This window comes from Orbicella franksi, chromosome 1 (genome assembly GCF_964199315.1).
Source record: "Orbicella franksi chromosome 1, jaOrbFran1.1, whole genome shotgun sequence".
NCBI classification, from domain to species: domain Eukaryota; kingdom Metazoa; phylum Cnidaria; class Anthozoa; order Scleractinia; family Merulinidae; genus Orbicella; species Orbicella franksi.
In genome coordinates, this window is record NC_138145.1 from 3,117,612 (window position 1) to 3,138,116 (window position 20,505).

The 20,505-nt window shown below is 38.0% G+C and overlaps 3 protein-coding genes across 3 annotated transcripts; 1 reads left to right on the forward strand and 2 right to left on the reverse strand.

The window, feature by feature from the left end:
- Window positions 1-2: 2 nt before the first annotated feature.
- LOC145485549 (general transcription factor 3C polypeptide 5-like) lies at window positions 3-11,789 on the reverse strand. Its single transcript, XM_081464204.1, has 5 exons — window positions 11,150-11,789; window positions 7,343-7,561; window positions 6,533-6,859; window positions 3,325-3,634; window positions 3-2,245 (listed from the first exon to the last, which is right to left on the reverse strand). The coding sequence occupies exons 1-5, from the start codon at window positions 11,524-11,526 to the stop codon at window positions 1,973-1,975; spliced, it is 1,506 nt and encodes a 501-aa protein (XP_081320330.1). The 5' UTR covers window positions 11,527-11,789; the 3' UTR covers window positions 3-1,972.
- Window positions 11,790-11,840: 51 nt separating this feature from the next.
- LOC145485571 (queuine tRNA-ribosyltransferase catalytic subunit 1-like) lies at window positions 11,841-17,933 on the forward strand. The gene is made up of 9 exons (XM_081464223.1): window positions 11,841-12,086; window positions 12,186-12,254; window positions 12,361-12,414; window positions 12,572-12,707; window positions 13,780-13,923; window positions 15,525-15,663; window positions 15,967-16,042; window positions 16,630-16,824; window positions 17,612-17,933. The coding sequence occupies exons 1-9, from the start codon at window positions 11,856-11,858 to the stop codon at window positions 17,855-17,857; spliced, it is 1,290 nt and encodes a 429-aa protein (XP_081320349.1). The 5' UTR covers window positions 11,841-11,855; the 3' UTR covers window positions 17,858-17,933.
- Window positions 17,934-18,352: 419 nt separating this feature from the next.
- On the reverse strand, window positions 18,353-20,488 carry LOC145485555 (splicing factor C9orf78-like). Its single transcript, XM_081464209.1, has 3 exons — window positions 19,994-20,488; window positions 19,591-19,865; window positions 18,353-18,656 (listed from the first exon to the last, which is right to left on the reverse strand). The coding sequence occupies exons 1-3, from the start codon at window positions 20,407-20,409 to the stop codon at window positions 18,376-18,378; spliced, it is 972 nt and encodes a 323-aa protein (XP_081320335.1). The 5' UTR covers window positions 20,410-20,488; the 3' UTR covers window positions 18,353-18,375.
- Between the last annotated feature and the right edge of the window lie 17 nt (window positions 20,489-20,505).

Consider the following 20,505-nt stretch of genomic DNA (forward strand, 5'->3'; position numbering starts at 1 on the left):
ATTGTTCTTATCGATAGGAGTAACTTAAATAGGACCAAAAAGAAAAAAAAAGATTTAAAACCATCTTGATACCCTCCTGGATTAGTTCTGAGACTGTCTTTGAAATAAACCTAGCTATAAATGCTGATACCAGACGTTGGGTTGTATGTGAAGAGAGTCGTAGTTGACGAGGATGTGTATTTTTTTTCCGGCAACCTCTAAAAATATTATGTGTTGTTAAGCAATTGCACGTACAAATGATTTGCCGAGTCTTCATGACAAATATATCAATATCTCCGGCGCGTATCCACTCTCTTTCAACCGAGTATACGAAAATTATAACAAAACTAATACAGCTGATATACTGATGTAGAACCCGCCTCAGCTGTAGATCATCATTGTACTTTGTTCTAGTTTTTTTACATCATTATTCTGACTTGCCGTCTCTACAACTTATCAGTTAGCCATGCTGACAATAAATATCACAGAATGGGAAGACGTATGCAGAACAGGTTTAAAATCGAAGGTGGTCGAAGCTTTTTGATTGGTCGAGGGATCAGATAACCAACAGCGACAAAAATGTCAATCAAAAATCATCCATGTATCAAGTGGCTATTGTTGTACTGTGGTAACCTGACAAAGTGTTTCATGTAAATTTTGTAGACAGCTGCCTTTAAACTCTTCGCCATTAAAGGCGCAACTAAACCCTTTTACTACATGACTAAGAAATAAATTTACTGATAGCGAGGTAATTTACATCCGGCTAATGTCGCCAATATTCAATTTACACTGCCGTGCAAATTAACGCCCGCTCATTCGTCATTTTCATAATCATATAACAGCTTGACAATCGTATGAACGCTCGAGTAATTAAGGATTCACTCTACTCGTGATATTAGAAATTTTTCCATATTGCAAACGCCTAAAGGCTCGTGAAATTTTAAGAGAATTTTCAAATCACTCGCAACGTATGTTCTTAATTGCAGTCTCGTACGACTACCTTTCGTGTATGCGTTTGAATTTACCGTTGACGTACTCATTTAAATGCTAAACAGCGAAATTGCCGGATGGGTTTGAAAGTTATTTTTTGAGAAAAAAACACTATCTATGTAATTATTCATTGGTGTGTTTTGTTGTTGTTTTTTTTTGTATTGTTTTTTTTTTCCTTAGTTGTTTTTTTTTTTTGGTAACAATTTTATTTGGACAAAACAGATTGGTGTTTTATACCTTTGTTCAGACCACAGAGAAACGCTGTGCACTATTTAAACACAAGGAGCCGTGTTAAAATTACCTCAAAATCGTAAACATCGAACGAAAAGGTAATTATTGTTATAAACAAGAAAAAGGACCAAGCCTCGCTAAAATAAAAAATGCAAATAATTTACATCATTAAAAACAACAATAAAAAAATCAAAGAGAGCGATCTTTATTTACGTGAAGACGTTGTTTGCTCCAAAGAAATAGGTCCGCATGGAGTACACGTGTGGAATACGAATAATGTATTCCAGTTATGAACCGATCAGTGATGGATACAGTTATCTCCAAAACAAGTTTTCTGATCTTAAACGTTGCGTCGTTGTTTTGAAACGCTCAATAATTAAATTTAAACAAAACATAGAACGACAGGCGTCGAGCGAATCGTTCCGTATTATTTATTGCTGGAATGAATTTCGCCAAGAATAGAAAACTCCGTGAACATAGACCTACGGCATGCTACTTTCCCTTTTTTCATTGCTCTGTAGTTTGGATCCAAATTCAACAATTAAGTGGTATAGTGTGATATGGACTTTGAGAAAAACTGAAAAGTTAGCTGAACAAATCGCGGAAATCCTAGCGACAAGCTACATGTGTTGTTGCGGTGTTGTGTTCTTTTTTAATAAAGAACCATATACATCACTCCACACGGAGGGAAAGAGAGACCATTTATAGTTCAGCGCATGAAAAAGAATCTTAATTTAACCGATCTTCCACAAGTAAATCACGTTACAAAACCTTAATCATCTCCTTCCGTAAAGACCTCATAAACGTCATACGCTTCAATATCATCGTCCTGTTCTAACATTTGCAAGTACGTTTGAACGCTTTCATGGCCGCCCCACTCCTCCCCAGTGAGTTGTAATTGTGATACCGGTGACTCCCTCCCTTCCTCTGACTGTTCTTGCTTCAGTCTTTCTGCTAGATCATTGGTTCGTTGATAAAGTATCGCTCGGAGCTGATCATTTGTTCCTGGTAAACACCAACCATCTCGCTCGTGACACTCTTCTTCCTACGAAACCAATAGTAAAATTAAATTACGCTGTACTTAACTGGTGTATCATGAATAAAATAAATTACAATATTTAGAAAGGAAGCCACCTCAGCCTTGGCTGGTTTCATGCAGGTCCTCTATCCTGGTCGAATTGGACTATGGAGATGTTGGTTTTTTTGAAGGAAGGAAAACTGGAGTACCCGGAGAAAAACCCTCGGAGCAAGCGAGAACCAGCAACAAACTCAACCCACATATGGCACCGGGCCGGAATCGAACCCGGGGCACATTCGTGGGAGGCGGGCGCTCTCACCACTACGGCATTCCTGTCCATCCCGCCATCCCTGCTGCCATCCCTACTCCTCGTAATTTGTTAGATTGACAAGTTAAGATTTTGCAATAAGCCCCCGAACCAATCAGGTGCCGTGTATGAGCATACACGCGCGTCCATGCACACATCAATCTCGTTCCTGTGACCATTTGTATTTCGAATGTACTTCCGACGACGCAGGCACCACGTGAACTATCGTTTCCTTGCGATCTTTTGTGTGCAGTTGTAAATAGTGTCCCCGATTTTTGACACTTAAATGAAGTCTTTCATTAGGGCCCTGCTTCGTTTCTTTTTTTGCTCTCGCTCCAATTTGCGCGCGACCAGAATGGGAAAAACGCAGGGGGTGGGGGGGGGGGGGCAACCATTGTTTTGTAAAAATTAGCAAGCTTGAGGTCCCATATTTTCATGTGCTTGTAGCGGATTCTTACGAAGTTATGCATTTTTACTAACCTGGGCATGACAAATTTGTCTATGGCAGCGGCTTTTCTTATATGAAAAATACATGTTGATATTGCATGACAACGGTAAAAAGGTGCCTCCTGGCTCACTTTCTCCCAGGTCTCTATCCCTGGTACTAACATCGGTGCCCACCAAAAAAGGTCAAAAAAGGATTGCGGCCTCTGGAAAAGAGCTAGAGATTGTATGTAAAACGTTCTCAATTCATGTTCATGTTCATGTGTCAGGTGCCTTCTCCCAGAGTAATAGCAAGTTAGTAGAACAGACAATTTGTGAATGATCACAGAATAAAAGCAATAAAATTCTAACATACCTGACCATCATTTCTACTGACAAGTCTCTGAATTTCCGGATCATGAAGATCGCAAACTTGGTAAAACAACTGTTTTTGCTTTGGCATTTTATTTGGAGTAAAGACATAAGGCAAGTCTTGTTCTTCACTCTGTTTATCATCTGGTTTGTTCTCACTGCTGACCATTACAGCTTCTTTAACCAGCGACCCTTGAGAAGCAGTTTTCCCGACCAGGTTTGGTAGAATAAACGAGCTTGTATCTCGCTTTGCTTTTATTGGAAGATTTTTTGCGCCTCTCCTACTGCCAACACGAAAGTCTACCATCTGATAACTGTTGATGACAAATAGACAACAGATCGTTTTAAAATAGGCCTCACCACTCAATTCATCATGCTGATCGAAATAAGTAAATATGCTGAGTTTCAGTATGATTCGTTGCAAGCTCATAGAAATATGGGACCCCAAACTCGCCAATGTTTATAAAGAAATGTATGGCAGGGTGCAACACTTGCTAACTGGCATACATTTCTTAATTTGTAAAAAAAATGGCCAGTCTGGGGTTCCATAGTTATTTTCAAGACTTTGCTTCGGATTATCATGGAACTTTGCATATTTTATTAAACTATAATATAATAATAATAATAATCATCATCATCATCATAATCATCATAATAATAATAATATTATTATTATTTAGTGAGGGAATCCAACTCGCCAAAGGCGGTTTTCAGTGGAGCCCTCCTAAATAAAAATCACCTAAAAATGACATAAATAAGAGTTACCTAATAAATTACTACAAGCTAAAATAAATAAGAGTAAAAAGAGTTCGTATTAGTTAAAAAGTTAAAATTCTAAAGATTAAAATTAGCTAAAATTATTCCAAAAAGTTTTCAGTTTTGCATTAAAAATAGATAAAACACGAGTGTCTTTTAATTCACGCGGGAGGCTGTTCCAGTCCTTCGCTGCTTGATAAATGAACATTTGCTTGTCCCAGTTAGTGCGAGGGAGGGGCAAACGAAGATCGTTCAATTGTCTCGTATTGTGCGAGTGAACAGCTTGATTTCTAATGAAACTGAAGTCAACATCTGTTGACCCAATTAAGCACTTATGAATTGCGGTGCAACGATGAAAATATCGCCTTAAAGCAAGTGGCTTGAAATCAAGGCTTTTCAAGGCTTGAGTTGACGAGCTTCGGGTTGGAAGGCCCGACAGCACTTTAGCAGCATTATTTTGAAGTACCTGCAGTTCTAACATTATGGTGAGATTGTTCTTGTCCCCCCAAACGAGGTCTCCATAATCAAAGAGTGGTAGGATTAAGGTGTTGTATAGGGTGACCCTGGCTTGAAATGGCAGTAGATTTCTAACTCTCCTGATTAGGCCTATCCTTTGATTAATCTTCTTACAAACAGATTCGATGTGATCTGCCCAGGACATAGACTGATGAAGTGTTACGCCCAAATACTGGAATGATTCTGTTCTATCGATTATAGTACCCTTTACTTGAATAGATATTTCCTGGATACGTATTAGTTTGTGTGGACTTCCAAAGATGACAAAGTTGCATTTGATAAATTAAGAGTCAGGAGATCTCTGGAGAACCATTCTGACACTGTCTCTAAGTCAACATTGAGGTGACGTTGAAGATAAATAAATAAATAAATAAATAAATAAATAAATAAATAAATAAATAAATAAATAAATATATATACATTTATATAGCGCCATTTTCCATTAATTGTCCATGGCGCTTTACAATACTTTAAAATTAAAATCCTAAGTTTAAAATCCTAAAATTAAAATCCTAATCCTTTAAAAACCAAAAATTCTAAATCCTAAAAGTTAAAATCCTAAGAATTAAATACGCTATATAATACAATTAGACTACAAATAAAAAGTAAAAAACTACAAATCAGATGCACGCTTAAAAAGATAAGTCTTAAGATTAGCCTTAAATACTGCCTCTGAAGATCAGTAAGATCTTTAGATGAGTAGTAAAGTACAGTATCATCAGCATAAAGAACGATATCACTTGCTAAAGGACAGTTCGGAAGATCATTCACATAAATTAAAAAAAGTAGCGGACCCAGAATACTACCTTGGGGCAGCCCAACGGGCATTTCAGCAGCTAAGGAGTGAGCATCTCCAACTGCTGTAATTTGCGACCTGTTCGTGAGGTAGGATCTAAATCATTGGACAGTAGAGTCGGTAAGGTCAATGTTTATCAGCTTCTGCAGTAGTAGATGATGGTCTACCGTGTCGAAGGTCTTAAATAGGTCCAGAAATACAGCACCTGTAAACCTACAGGGATACACACTTCTTATATTTAAATGTGCTATCTTTAGTCCTCGACACTGCGTAAAATCCCTCACAGAAAGACTTGGTGGTGTAACAGGGCCAGGATTTAGTGAGACGTCGCCGGCAAGAGAAATAAGTAGAAGTCGAACGACGCTGAACGTGCTAAGCGGCAGCTAGCAACAGCGAGTTCCCTGTTTGTTAGCGATGGCGACATCTTGCAAGAGTTAATCGACCTCCTTGGAAGTTGCAAATCGTACACTTTTGGCTGGCTAACATCTCTGGCAACGTGTAAAATGCTGCTATCGGCGCGTTGAGTTGGAAGTAGCGGTATTTGAGGCGAAAAAGTGAAGAGGACAACATATATAAGCAGTAGAAAGCAAAAATAGCGGGAGCACCGTAAACCCGTAATACTTGACGCCATGTTGAGTTGAATAGCGTAGCCTACACCAGAGCTAGTTCAACTAGGCCTGTGAAATTGATCTACGGCAGTATTTTTTTGGTATATGCTGACATTGCTTGACATTGATAAAAAGGTCCATTAGGCAACTCTATTTCTGATACACATAAGTCTCTTTGATTTGATTAATCAAAATCTCAGAAGTATGGGACTTAAGCTTACACTGCAGCATGTTTGGGAGGAAATTACATGTAGCCATTAACTGCAACCTCATGAACATTTTACAGTCTGACTGGTAAAATTCATAAGCAAGTAAAACATAATCTGCACAGTTGACTGAGTACTATATGCGCTTTGTATGATGACAGAAATGGCTTTCAGAATCACCAGAAAAACTATATTATTTACATTTTGCCTAACTGCAAACCATTACCAAGGTCTGAAATAAATGTAATTGGTATTACACTGTAACTGCACGATGTATCAAACACATTCAACAATGCTGATGACGATGTAATTATGTAATGTTTTACTTACATTTTTGCACTGGGATCTTTCCGAGGATCATAACCAATTCTTGTCCACAGAGTTCTCCAGGGACCATTAAGCCAATAATATGCAATGACAGCCAGCAGCTGTTTCATTCTTTCCTGTGATGCACTAGTTAAATGACATTGTAATGCTGCACGTGACCATATAGGTCTGTTCGAAAAGAGTTTCTTTATTGTCTCCATGAGTCCATCTTTTATTTTATTTGCTACTTCAACTGCTTTGGGATTTGCAGTAGCTGGGACTTCAGGCATATTAAAATTGGCAGCAATTGCATATGCAGGGCGCCTCAATCTTGTTCGTGTTCCAGCTAATCTAGAGGGCAAATAATTACCAGATGTTACATGTATGTATAACAGTGTGATAGTCCCACTTGTACATCTGCAGTTACCATGAAACATTTGAGTGATGGCTTTTTCTCAATGTACAGGTTGCATGTTACTAAACAAAAATACAATAACAAAATGTTATCCTGCTGATGAAATTGACCACTTTTGTGTGAAGAAATGGTGGCAAGTGCCTATAACAACTGGTAGGTATATAGGTAGGCAATTATTTTCTGTCGCAACTCAGAGTCAACAATTTACTGGACAGGCCTGATGAGGCACCAGACAGTGCCAGCATTGAACTATGGAGTGTTACTACATGTATGCCAACCTGTCATTACCCCCTTCAACTGACCAAGGTGCATGTAAACTGCTGACCACCTCACTCCAATAAGATGCATGCCCTCTCCCCCCGACATGTACAGATTAAAAATGTGTGACAACCATCTCATCATAAAGGACTTCCTCGCACCTTTCTTCATCAAGATCATCTCCCTGGTTTGCTTTACACCCTCGTGATGTTTGTGGTTCAGGGTTGTAGTTATAAACCGTTGGATGATCAAACCGTGTAAACACAGGTGGCTGCAGGTGAAAGGGAACATCTTGATTTAAGGCATCTGCATCAGTCACTTGCTTTAGAAAGTCTGGTATGTCAGGAGCAAGGTATTGAAAATCTGCCATAACTCCAAATCTAAAGACACGAGAGACACAAACTACATTAAATAGAAAATAATATCACCTACGATTGCCTACTGTTGTCTTAGGAAAGGACTCTGCTGGGGTATCTCAGGAATGAAAATCCCAGGAGCCAATGGGATGTCTTTGTGTATATCAGTGCTTTCCCTCGAATAATTATAGTCACTTTAAATACATGTACACTACCCCAGGTGTAAATCAGGCAGAAAGTGCCGTCCACAGTGAAACATGACGCTCAAATTAATGACAAATTTTTGTCTGTAGCTTTATATGGGATCTATAGGATTATGCTTACATGTTTGTTTGTAAGCTTTTGTTTGTCTGGCACTTTATGTGGGATCTATGGGATTATGCTTACATGTTTGTTTGTCAGCTGTTGTTTGTGTGTCGCTTTATGTGGGATCTATAGGATAATGCTTACATGTTTGCTTGTAAGCTTTTGTTTGTCAGGTGCTTTATGTGGGATCTATAGCATTATGTTTACACGTTTGTTTGTAAGCTTTTGTTTGTCTGGCACTTTATGTGGGATCTATAGGAATATGTTTACAGGTTTGTTTGTAAGCTTTTGTTTGTCTGGCACGTTATGTGGGATCTATAGGATTATGTTTACATGTTTGTTTGTAAGCTTTTGTTTGCCTGGCACCTCATGTGGGATCTATAGGATTATGCTTACATGTCTGTTTGTAAGCTCTTGTTTGTCAGGTGCTTTATGTAGGATCTATAGGATTATGTTTACATGTTTGTTTGTAAGCTTTTGTTTGTCTGGCGCTTTATGTGGGATCTATAGGAATGTTTACAGGTTTGTTTGTAAGCTTTTGTTTGTCTGGCACGTTATGCGGGATCTATAGGATTATGTTTACAGGTTTGTTTGTAAGTTTTTGTTTGTCTGGCACCTCATGTGGGATCTATCGGATTATGTTTACATGTTTGTTTGTAAGCTTTTGTTTGTCTGGCACCTCATGTGGGATCTATCGGATTATGTTTACATGTTTGTTTGTAAGCTTTTGTTTGTCTGGCACCTCATGTGGGATCTATCGGATTATGTTTACATGTTTGTTTGTAAGCTTTTGTTTGTCTGGCACCTCATGTGGGATCTATTGGATTATGTTTACATGTTTGTTTGTAAGCTTTTGTTTGTCTGGCACCTCATGTGGGATCTATCGGATTATGTTTACATGTTTGTTTGTAAGCTTTTGTTTGTCTGGCACCTCATGTGGGATCTATCGGATTATGTTTACATGTTTGTTTGTAAGCTTTTGTTTGTCTGGCACCTCATGTGGGATCTATCGGATTATGTTTACATGTTTGTTTGTAAGCTTTTGTTTGTCTGGCACCTCATGTGGGATCTATCGGATTATGTTTACATGTTTGTTTGTAAGCTTTTGTTTGTCTGGCACCTCATGTGGGATCTATCGGATTATGTTTACATGTTTGTTTGTAAGCTTTTGTTTGTCTGGCACCTCATGTGGGATCTATCGGATTATGTTTACATGTTTGTTTGTAAGCTTTTGTTTGTCTGGCACCTCATGTGGGATCTATCGGATTATGTTTACATGTTTGTTTGTAAGCTTTTGTTTGTCTGGCACCTCATGTGGGATCTATCGGATTATGTTTACATGTTTGTTTGTAAGCTTTTGTTTGTCTGGCACCTCATGTGGGATCTATCGGATTATGTTTACATGTTTGTTTGTAAGCTTTTGTTTGTCTGGCACCTCATGTGGGATCTATCGGATTATGTTTACATGTTTGTTTGTAAGCTTTTGTTTGTCTGGCACCTCATGTGGGATCTATCGGATTATGTTTACATGTTTGTTTGTAAGCTTTTGTTTGTCTGGCACCTCATGTGGGATCTATCGGATTATGTTTACATGTTTGTTTGTAAGCTTTTGTTTGTCTGGCACCTCATGTGGGATCTATCGGATTATGTTTACATGTTTGTTTGTAAGCTTTTGTTTGTCTGGCACCTCATGTGGGATCTATCGGATTATGTTTACATGTTTGTTTGTAAGCTTTTGTTTGTCTGGCACCTCATGTGGGATCTATCGGATTATGTTTACATGTTTGTTTGTAAGCTTTTGTTTGTCTGGCACCTCATGTGGGATCTATCGGATTATGTTTACATGTTTGTTTGTAAGCTTTTGTTTGTCTGGCACCTCATGTGGGATCTATCGGATTATGTTTACATGTTTGTTTGTAAGCTTTTGTTTGTCTGGCACCTCATGTGGGATCTATCGGATTATGTTTACATGTTTGTTTGTAAGCTTTTGTTTGTCTGGCACCTCATGTGGGATCTATCGGATTATGTTTACATGTTTGTTTGTAAGCTTTTGTTTGTCTGGCACCTCATGTGGGATCTATCGGATTATGTTTACATGTTTGTTTGTAAGCTTTTGTTTGTCTGGCACCTCATGTGGGATCTATCGGATTATGTTTACATGTTTGTTTGTAAGCTTTTGTTTGTCTGGCACCTCATGTGGGATCTATTAGATTATGCTTACATGTTTGTTTGTAAGCTTTTGTTTGTCTGGCACCTCATGTGGGATCTATCGGATTATGTTTACATGTTTGTTTGTAAGCTTTTGTTTGTCTGGCACCTCATGTGGGATCTATTAGATTATGCTTACATGTTTGTTTGTAAGCTTTTGTTTGTCTGTCGCTTTATGTGGCATCTATAGGATTATGCTTACATGTTTGTTTGTAAGCTTTTGTTTGTCAGGCAGTTTGTGAGGGATCTACTGGACTATGCTTACGTTTGTTTGTTTGTAAGCTTTTGTTTGTCTGGTGCTTTATGTGGGATCTATAGGATTACGCTTACAGGTTTGTAACCTTTTGTTTGTCTGCCGCTTTATGTGAGATCTATTGGATTATGCTTACATGTTTGTTTGTGAGCTTTTGTTTGTCTGTCGCTTTATGTGGCATCTATAGGATTATGCTTACAGGTTTGTTTGTAAGCTCTTGTTTGTCGGGTGCTTTAAGTGGGTTCTTTAGGATTATGTTTACATGTTTGTTTGTAAGCTTTTGTTTGTCAGGTGCTTTATGTGGGACCTATAGGATAATGTTTACATGTTTGCTTGTAAGCTTTTGTTTGTCAGGTGCTTTCTGTGGGATCTGTAGGATTATGTTTACATGTTTGTTTGTAAGCTTTTGTTTGTCAGGTGCTTTATGTGGAATCTATAGGATTACACTTACATGTTTGTTTGTGAGCTTTTGTTTGTCTGTCGCTTTATGTAGGATCTATAGGATTATGCTTACATGTTTGTTTGTAAGCTTTTGTTTGTCTGTCACTTTATGTGGCATCTATAGGATTATGCTTACATGTTTGTTTGTAAGCTCTTGCTTTTCGGGTGCTTTATGTGGGTTCTTTAGGATTATGTTTACATGTTTGTTTGTAAGCTTTTGTTTGTCAGGTGCTTTAAGTGGGACCAGTGGGATTATGCTTAAATGTTTGTTTGTAAGCTTTTGTTTGTCAGGTGCTTTATGTGGGATCTATAGGATTACGCTTACATGTTTGTTTGTAAGCTTTTGTTTGTCTGTCGCTTTATGTGGGATCTATAGGATTATGCTAAAATGTTTGTTTACATACTTGAACGTGTTTCCCACTATGCCCAATATTTCCTGTTCATATTTCACTTCTTCCGGCTGACTTGTTCCCTCTCTCTGCTTCTTCTTCCTCCGCTTGACTCTAAGCAGCAAGTTTGCGGTGGGAAAGCGATCAGCACACACAACATGTGCGTAAGGATCTTCGGGTCGAAAGGAAAGTTCTAATCTTCTTGTTGAGTTGAAGAATGTCCTTGAAACTGTCTCCTCGCCTCCCAGTGTTTCAAGCATGTGATTTTCATCCTTGATATATCCTGGATATTCTACACCGACGAAACTGACTTGATTAACCGTTATTCTACCACCATTTGGAGAGGAATCAGGTGCATTGGTGTTCTCGGAACTGCTCGATTTCTCCGCCATCTTGAATTGTCGACGTCAGCCGCTGACCAACATACAGTGGCTTCGACAAGGGAGAAGGAGGGAGTAGGGTGTGGTTTTCTAGGAAGAAAGTAAACAACGTGAACGAAGGCCACTTTTGATGAAAAAGAGAGATTTTTTAAAGTGAAATTTACGTGAAATTTTATTTTCAGAAGTTATCGAGTACTTTTAATTCGATAATAGAATCGAAATCCCTCTGGTCACGCCAAAATTACTGCTCTCCTGGCTATCCCCTCCCTCCCAACCTCGTCGAGGAGAAGGGGCTGGGAACTTTACCACAGCGATTTTACTGGTCTGCGGTTAAATTCAACATGGCGGACGAAGAAGTGAAACCTAGTGCTTTGAGCTACGAAGTTTTGGCGGAATGCTCAACAACAAAAGCTCGAACTGCCATTTTAACATTACCGCACTATAAAGTAGAAACTCCGGTTTTTATGCCAGTAGGAACTCAGGGAACTATGAAGGGACTGACTTCAAAACAACTCACAGAATTAGACTGTCAAATCATTCTTGGTAACACGTATCATTTGGGAATGAGGCCGGTAAATAAGCTCAACTAAAATTAACACTTTGTGTAACTATACTTTTGTCTTGCTAACTAATTGGTAATTAATTTAGTCTGCATTGTTAACATTTGCAAGGGAACAGAGATTTTAGAAAAAGCTGGAGGACTCCATGGGTTCATGAACTGGAAAAGAGCTCTCTTAACAGTAAGTTGCTACAGTAATTTAAAGAAGACGTCGGCACATGATTAATTGTTTTAAGGTTGACAATGTATGGTTTCCCTGGCTAATTTTATCTCAATTCTAACATCAGGATAGTGGTGGATTTCAAATGGTGTCGTTATTAAAATTAGCTGAAATAACTGAGGTAAGACTCAAAATGTTCCTTTTTTTCTCTTGATGTTCACTTATAACTCTATGTTAAACAGACACACAGATATATTAATTGATTTATCATTTTATCAATTTATTAATATAACATTATAAATATTTATGTAGTTATCATATTACTTATTTTATCAAAGGAAGGTGTTAAGTTCCAGTCCCCTTATGATGGTCAAGAAATGTTACTCACTCCCGAGAAGTCTACAGAGATCCAGAATTCCATTGGAGCTGATATTATTATGCAGCTGGATGATGTGGTCAGCAGCACTACCACAGGTGACTGGACTGGATTGAAACACAGTCCTTCCCTAACTTGCAACACTTTTTAGATATTAGCTACACTGTTCTGTCTCTGGCCTAGAATTTGAAAAGACATTTTACATTCTCTATAAGGGAGAGACTGAGTATACAATGTTGCATGTTGGGTTCTCTGGTCATTCTGTGATAGGATGTGAGAGATTTTTAAGAAAACGACAAAACATTTGAGTTTATAAAACATGTTTTGACAGAAACTTCTGTCGTCTTCAGTTAATCCAAGTACAAAGCTATGGAAGCTGAATTTATAATAAGTAGAAAATGCTAATTGTGATAAAGAGTAACCACAGAATGAAGCAACGCGTTAAAGTGTGAGAATTAAAGAGATCATTTTAGATTAACATGAATTGTTGATTCAAAGAGGGTTGTTCTCTCTGAACATGAGTAGCCTGTTTTATCTTAAGTTGAAAACTGGTGGAGGCATGATCCAAAACATGGAAGAAATGTGCTGAACACAAGGCATGACAATGTTCAGAATTTTGCAGATGTTTGAAAAGCTTCCTTCTGTTTTTACTTGAATTAACTGAGGATGACAGAAGTTTCTTTCGAAACATGTTTTATGAACTCAAAGGTTTTGTCCTTTTCTTAAAATTCTTGACTTGTTTGCTACAATCAAGACCCAGTTGAGAGATACGTGCACAATTTTTAAATATGTTTTGGTGAAATGAACAGATTTCTTTTTCAAGACATCCAAAGTTTTAGACAATTGGTAATGTACATTGTACATGTGACATATTGACAAGCTCTTTACAGTATCTTTGATTGGCTGATTTTCCCAGTTCAAGTACCAGTAATAACCAATCAGAAATCACTGAACTGAACTGCCATGATGTTATGAAATTGTCAGCCTGCCAATTCTTAGATCTGACACACCTCAAAAAAGGATGTCGCAATGTGACAAGAGGCATTTATGTGTCCTAGGGAGGTTGAGCAGGGAGGGGGTAATGGGAAGGGAGGCTCATGTATATAACAAGAGTGCTGCTTCTGCTCCTTTTTTTTTAGTTACTGATAAAAGTTTTTATGATTATTTTAGGTCCTAGAGTTGAAGAGGCCATGTTGCGCTCGATCCGCTGGTTGGACAGATGCATTGCAGCACATGTCAGACCAACAGAACAAAATCTGTTTGCAATAATCCAGGGAGGATTAGATCCAGAACTTAGGAAGACTTGTGTGAAAGGTGTGTTACTGTTATGTCCATAATCAAGCTTTATAGTTTTTTTACGTTTTGCTTAAGTTTAATTTTGAATACCTGGAAGCTTAAGGTTGACATTAGGGACTTTAAGCAGCGGGAACGCGGACGGCGACGGGGACGCCGAAACCTGTGAGAAGGCTGGGGAGAGAACGCCGTTGTGTCGGGAATTCACAAACATTAAGCGGCACCGTCGGAAACCGCGGTTTCCGCACTGAAAGCTTATTGACATAATCGATATTCGTCCTCTGTTTATCAAGATGAACTAGGATCACTTTATTGAAAGAAGTTCGCAATCAACTCTTGATAATCCACGATGAAGGTGTGTTAAACGATCACGAACTTCTACTCTTGTACGATTTAAACCGGTCTAATGATTCCTTTCCTGATTTTAACTTCGATGGTTTGAAGACGACGAGTGCTGGTCTGAATTTCGCTTCCACAAACGCAACTTGCCCCTTCTCGCTGAGTTGTACAATGAAGTAAACGAACTTGTTATCAGCAGATGTTTAATCAGACTGGCGCGACAAAACAGTGTGCTGACTGATAAAGATCTAAGTAAACCACTGATCTTACGACTGAAAATGGAAACAGCTACGCAAGTTTTAATGGTGTCTACCCTTTTAAATGTGTTAGAATCTCACCATCATGAGCCATTTGACATTTGAGTACTTCTCGAAAGGAAAAATTTCGATTGAAATTCATGTAAGTTGTCTTTATTTACATTAGCTTTCAAAAAGATATTTCACGGTACTCACATGTTCGCCGACTGGCTTGAGTTCGCTTCAGATTTCTCGACGTTTCTTTAAAATGAAATATCTCATATAACAAGAGAAAACAAGCATTAAAGTTCCTCGAAATTAGTAACACGGGTTATTTAGCGTTGACACAGCAGAGGAAACGAAAGCGAAAACTCACGTTTTCAGACAACGCGAAATGAGCTTCACTCACGTCGGGCCCGAACGCAGAACGTCAACTTGTTTCCCGCCAGTCATGCGCAGTGGACCTTTTGGCTTTTCCCTGATCTTATGGCGTTCCCGTCGCCGTCCGCGTTGTCTTTGCTTAAAGTCCCTATTATAGTTTTGATTCATCTGCAAATTGATCAAATTATCAGTCTTACATAATTAAAGTTGCCATAACTGGAAAAGTCCTGTGAGTACTTGTGGCTGTTATTGCAGTTGAGTCCACACTCAGTCAAATATTCTGTGGTCTAAAATAATATTTATTGCCTTTACACAAAGTGAAATGGTTCTTTACAAAGCCAAATTGACCCATTTGCCTTGTTTGTTTGTAAAACCACTGATAAATGCAGTAACAGCTACTGGGTTTGGTGTACAGTAACTTTAATTTATTATTTTGTTAACATCCACTGTCTTTAGTTAGAAATATGTTCTATCCTACTCAATTGTTTTAGCAGCATTCAAGTCTACATTTCTACTCTCTATTCTATTCTGACAAGGTGTGCTAATACATGTAATAGTTTAATGTTTCTGCTATGTGAACAGCCATGATGTGGTGTCACCATATAACTAAGAAATATCTACAATGTGGGAATTGTCTGTCACTTTGTTAAATTATTCAATCCCTAGAAATGGTTAAACGAAACACTCCTGGTATTGCCATTGGTGGCCTCAGTGGTGGAGAAGAGAAATCCTTGTTTTGCAAGACTGTTACTCTCTGTACAGATCTTCTTCCAAAGAGTAAACCAAGATATCTTATGGGGGTGGGGTAAGGATCATCATTTGTTTGTATGACATACAGCAGCTGTAAATGGCATCACCAACAGTATCCTCCTATCCTATATCTCTTTATGCCATAAGGCACATAAGGCTTTCACACCAGTATCATCAATCACCAACTCCCAAAAAAGAGGATTTATATACATGTATAGTAAGAAAAATTATGTTCATAACATTACTTTACCCACTGAACATTGAGGGCAAAAATCATAAATTAAATGACATCATTCTTTCAGAATCAAGCAATACAGAATTTGCCACTCTAGAACAGAAATTTGTTGCTTATTTTTAGTTATGCTGTAGATCTTGTGGTGTGCTGTGCTTTAGGAGTGGACATGTTTGACTGTGTTTATCCAACAAGAACAGCAGTAAGTGGACTCTCAGCTGATCTATCAATGCTCTATGACTGGTCCTTTTACAGTAGTTGTTACATTTTTTCCACTTACAGACACATGTTCAGGAGTTACAAAAGGTATTATCAAGTTTTATGTAGCCTTTAAGAGAAAAAAATGGCTTCATTCCAATGCCTTTGAGAAATACAAATGTACATGTACGCATAATAATTATTATTTCCTTTCACTTCTATGATGTAGCATATGCATGTACCTTGCATTAAATGTCACCTTAGTTTGAATCCTACTTCTACACTAGCTGTAGCAACAAGGTGTAAGGCAGAGCGCTTTATGAGTCTTACAGCCAATATGATCATGGCTAAACTGATCAGTCACTTTGAACAGACCAGACTTATAACACCATCAACTGTCAAACATTGTTCACTCGACTCTCAAGATGACTTAATCTGCTCAGGTTGTCGAAATGTCAGTCACCAACAACAGTTCTTTTCAGAACTACCCTCACCTGGATGATCACACTATACGAACTGCAGATAGCTTTCTTTGCTTGTTTTTTTGTTTTGTTTTGTTTTTTAACTTTCTTCATTTGAATTGTACTGCAGAGATTTGGCACAGCTTTAGTACCATGGGGTCAACTTCACTTAAAGAATAAACAATATGCAACGGATTTTGAACCTGTCAACAAAGACTGTGGATGTTGGACCTGCAGACGTTACACCAGGGCGTATATCAACTGTTTACTTGGCAGAGAAGAAGTTGCTTGTCACTTGTTAACCCTTCATAACATTTACTATCAAGTATGTTACAGAAGGCGCCATTATTTATTTATTAATACCAATTCCAAGTCAAAAATAAAATGCTCAAACAAACCTTTCTTCTTTCATGTAACATTATCTGGCTGGATTCAATGGATGTACTGTTCAGTAAAGATTTTGGAAGATTTCACCAAAAGAAATTCAAGAAAATCATAAATTTAGGCAGGGGGGGGGGGGGGGACAGTTTTCATTCAAAACTAACTGCCATCATTTTAACAGAGATTCATTACTTCATCATTGCTCATTTCAAAGTTTCAGTGAACTGGGTCCAAAATGAATGCAAAACGAAATTTCAAAATGTAACACTAACATGTGCAACACAATAAATGATTACCCTGTGGACCCAACAATGGGTAGAGTTGATTGAGGCAGGGGCTGTAAGCTGTTCCATATCTACAGCTGGATGTTTGAGTACCAGGCATTAAAACCACACAGTTGTCAGGTAGAGTTGTTTAAACCAAAAAAAAAAATCCATGGGGGATGGGAGGAGTATGGTTATTTAAATCTGGAAGTTGTGTGTAAATTACTTCAACTAGAATAAAATACATAATTTTGCATGTGGTTCTTGTCTCTGTGTTGCTTAGTTCCTGGGCTTCATTATTTTCCTGTGTTAACTGAGATACATTGTACACATGTTTGGTGATTGTGACATCAGCACATCCACATACATGTAGCTTCAGGGTCAAGCGCTGAGGAGCTAGGCAACACTGACACAGCTCTTTGACAACATTGTTGATCTTTACACATAATTTATAATTTAAATTTTCAGATGCAGCTAATGCGAGACATCAGAGAAAGCATCAAGCAAGACAAGTTTCCTGACTTTGTTCAGGGTTTCATGAAAACGATGTTTCCAGATAATAGTTATCCAGACTGGGCAGTAAATGCTCTAGCCTCTGTTAATATCATTTTGGACAGTCACCAAACAGATGATAGCAAACAAGAGAAACCACTAGAAGCAAAACATGAAAAATATGTCACTCCTGGTGAATGTAATTCTTCAGTAATCAAGTGATAAAGAATGAAAATTAGTATGTTATAGTACACTATTCTAGCAAATATCATACAAAGTACATGTAATCAGGAACTTCTCAGAACAGCAGAAACGAAACTTACATAATGCTCACTATTCAGGAGAGATACGGTCCTTGTAGGACTAAAAAGCAATGTTATTTAAAATTATTTTAAAATCAGTTACAACTTACATGTCAAGCCTCTAAAACATGCAAGGAACCAGATCTGTAAGTTGGTCTGTAACTGTAAATAATAAGCAATTTTCACTTCTTATTAAAACACTGTTTGAACAAAGGCATTCAGTTCTAAATGTTCACTCTATATAAACATTGATTAAACACTGCCTTAATTACATCAGCTTAAGTTTGATTAAGATAAATAAACCACTGTTATTGATGGTGAATTTGGAAAGTTGAATTGCTAAAGCTGAAGGGCAGTCAGCTGATCTTCTTTCCTCAGCCTTTATCTTGCAAGGATATGTGAACTATGTGACACAACAACACCATAAAAAATTGAGTTTTACTGATATCTCCAGGAGTCTCTTGCACGTTTTTTAAACTTCTCATAAAAGAAGTCATCTGTTGCTTTTTCAACTTTGTCGCCAGGTCTTTTCTTGTTTGAGATGGCTGCTGGCACATGCACGGTAGTTTCAGTCTCCTCAGCCTTGCTGCTTGCTGCTGCAGTCGAGTCAGTGCCCTTCACTGTTGGTTTCTTGATTGCTTTTTCTTGTTCCAGTGCCTTGTCTCTAGCTGCAGCAGCTCTCTTGCTTTCTGCATCAATGTTCTTTTGCTCATCAAAAACTAAAAGAAGTAAATCATTTTTAAGTCAGGAAAGATGATAATATTTGTTTCATTTTTGTTTGTACATTGTGTGATTGTTTGGTTGAGAGTACATGTAGTTCTGCAAGGTAAAAGGAATATTGGTGACTGATATTTTGACAATCTGGGTGGGAGTCAGCTGTGATTACTCACCAACAGTATATTAAAATAAACAAAATAAATTACAATATTTAGAGAAACTGAAAGCAACAACTAGCCCAAGCTGGTTTTCATTCAGGTCTGCTATACAGGTTTAAATGGAATTTGGAAAGGGTGGTTTTTAAGGATGGAAGGAAAACTGGAGAACCCAGCAAAAAAAACTTTTGAGCAAGGCGACACCTGGCAGGAATGAAAGCTGAGCGACATTGATGGGAGGATAGCACTTTTACCACTATTCCATCCCTGCTACTTGGGAGTTGGCTTTGGACTACCCTTATCTGGATGATAAAAATGCTTCTCAAACTCATTAATAATTCATCAAGTTAAAACAAAGAAATTCACAGCCATGAAGGAGATTTGGATACTCAGTCTTAAGTAGCATAGATTTTGAACATTTTATTTCTCTGTTGACTCCTTAGTTTTTGTTTTGATTGAGAAGATATATCAAATACTCAAGATAGTGTTTCATCGGCTATCCAAACACCTTGGTTCTTGTCAAAATACTCTGTTGCGTGTTGTATTTTCGACTCCCTTCTCGGTATTTGGATATCCTGATGACACACTGTCTCTCTTGTTTGATATATTACATCATCTCCCTTCATTGCGAGAGTTGGTGCATGAGGCTGTTATAATAATGCATGAACTCTTGGAAATACTTCAGATTCAAACAAATTTCTGCATTGATAAAATGATACATAGTTAAGTTAATGCCTGGTCACACTGTAGTGAGTAACTGTACGAGGAAGATGGCACTTACATCTGCTGTGCAACATAAAGTTGACCGCCATGTTAGTTGGCACCATAGCAGTTGGTCCTTTTGACTTTTTATTCCGTTGTTCCTCAATGACTTTTTGTTTAGCTTCTTCAGTAGCCTCAATGTTCCTTATTTTTGCATCAATACCTAAATCTACCTCAGGAATCCCAGATAACATCTGATTTGACAGCATCTCCTCTGATGCCATAATCTTTGACCGCACATTAATATTTTCAGGAACCTGGTACAGTAAATCTTCTTTGGACTTTGGCTTCGGTCTGCAATAGATAATACTATTTAAAACATCATAAACAAGTTTTGAAGGAATATTATACCACAAATTTAATATTGTCTTTCAATTGCAATTACAGGTAATACTTTCTTAACTTGGACAGTAAATACCTACTTGCTTTGAATGGTTTTCTCTAGCTGAACACCTTTCCTTTTCGCCATCTCCTCTTCAATGTATTTCAACATGTGTGTATCTTCATCTCTTCTGTTCGTCTCTGCGGCAAAATTCGCTCCTAAGTTAATGGACTTTTCTTTGTCCTCCCCTTCCCTGTCCCTATTTCTATCCTGAATCAAGCTGTTCAACTCTACAAGTCCTCCTGTCTTAAGCTTGAACGGATCGCTTTCAACCTCCTCTTCTGGGGCCAGCGTTTTACCAAGGGCCAGAGCCACGGCTGAAACTCCTGCCTGTCTTTTGCGAAATCGCTGCATTTCCTTTCTTTCTTCAATTACTTCACTTGCTGAATTGGTTTCTTGTTGATCATCGTCGCTCTCTTCTGTTTCCCGGCGTTTTCGATAATTTCTTTGAGGCATTTTTGTGAGAGAAATATTTCCAGATTAAAAACTCAAATGAACGACGCCATAATGTTTTTGTGCAAAATGCGAAAGCCTGGGGTTGACTTTCTCGAA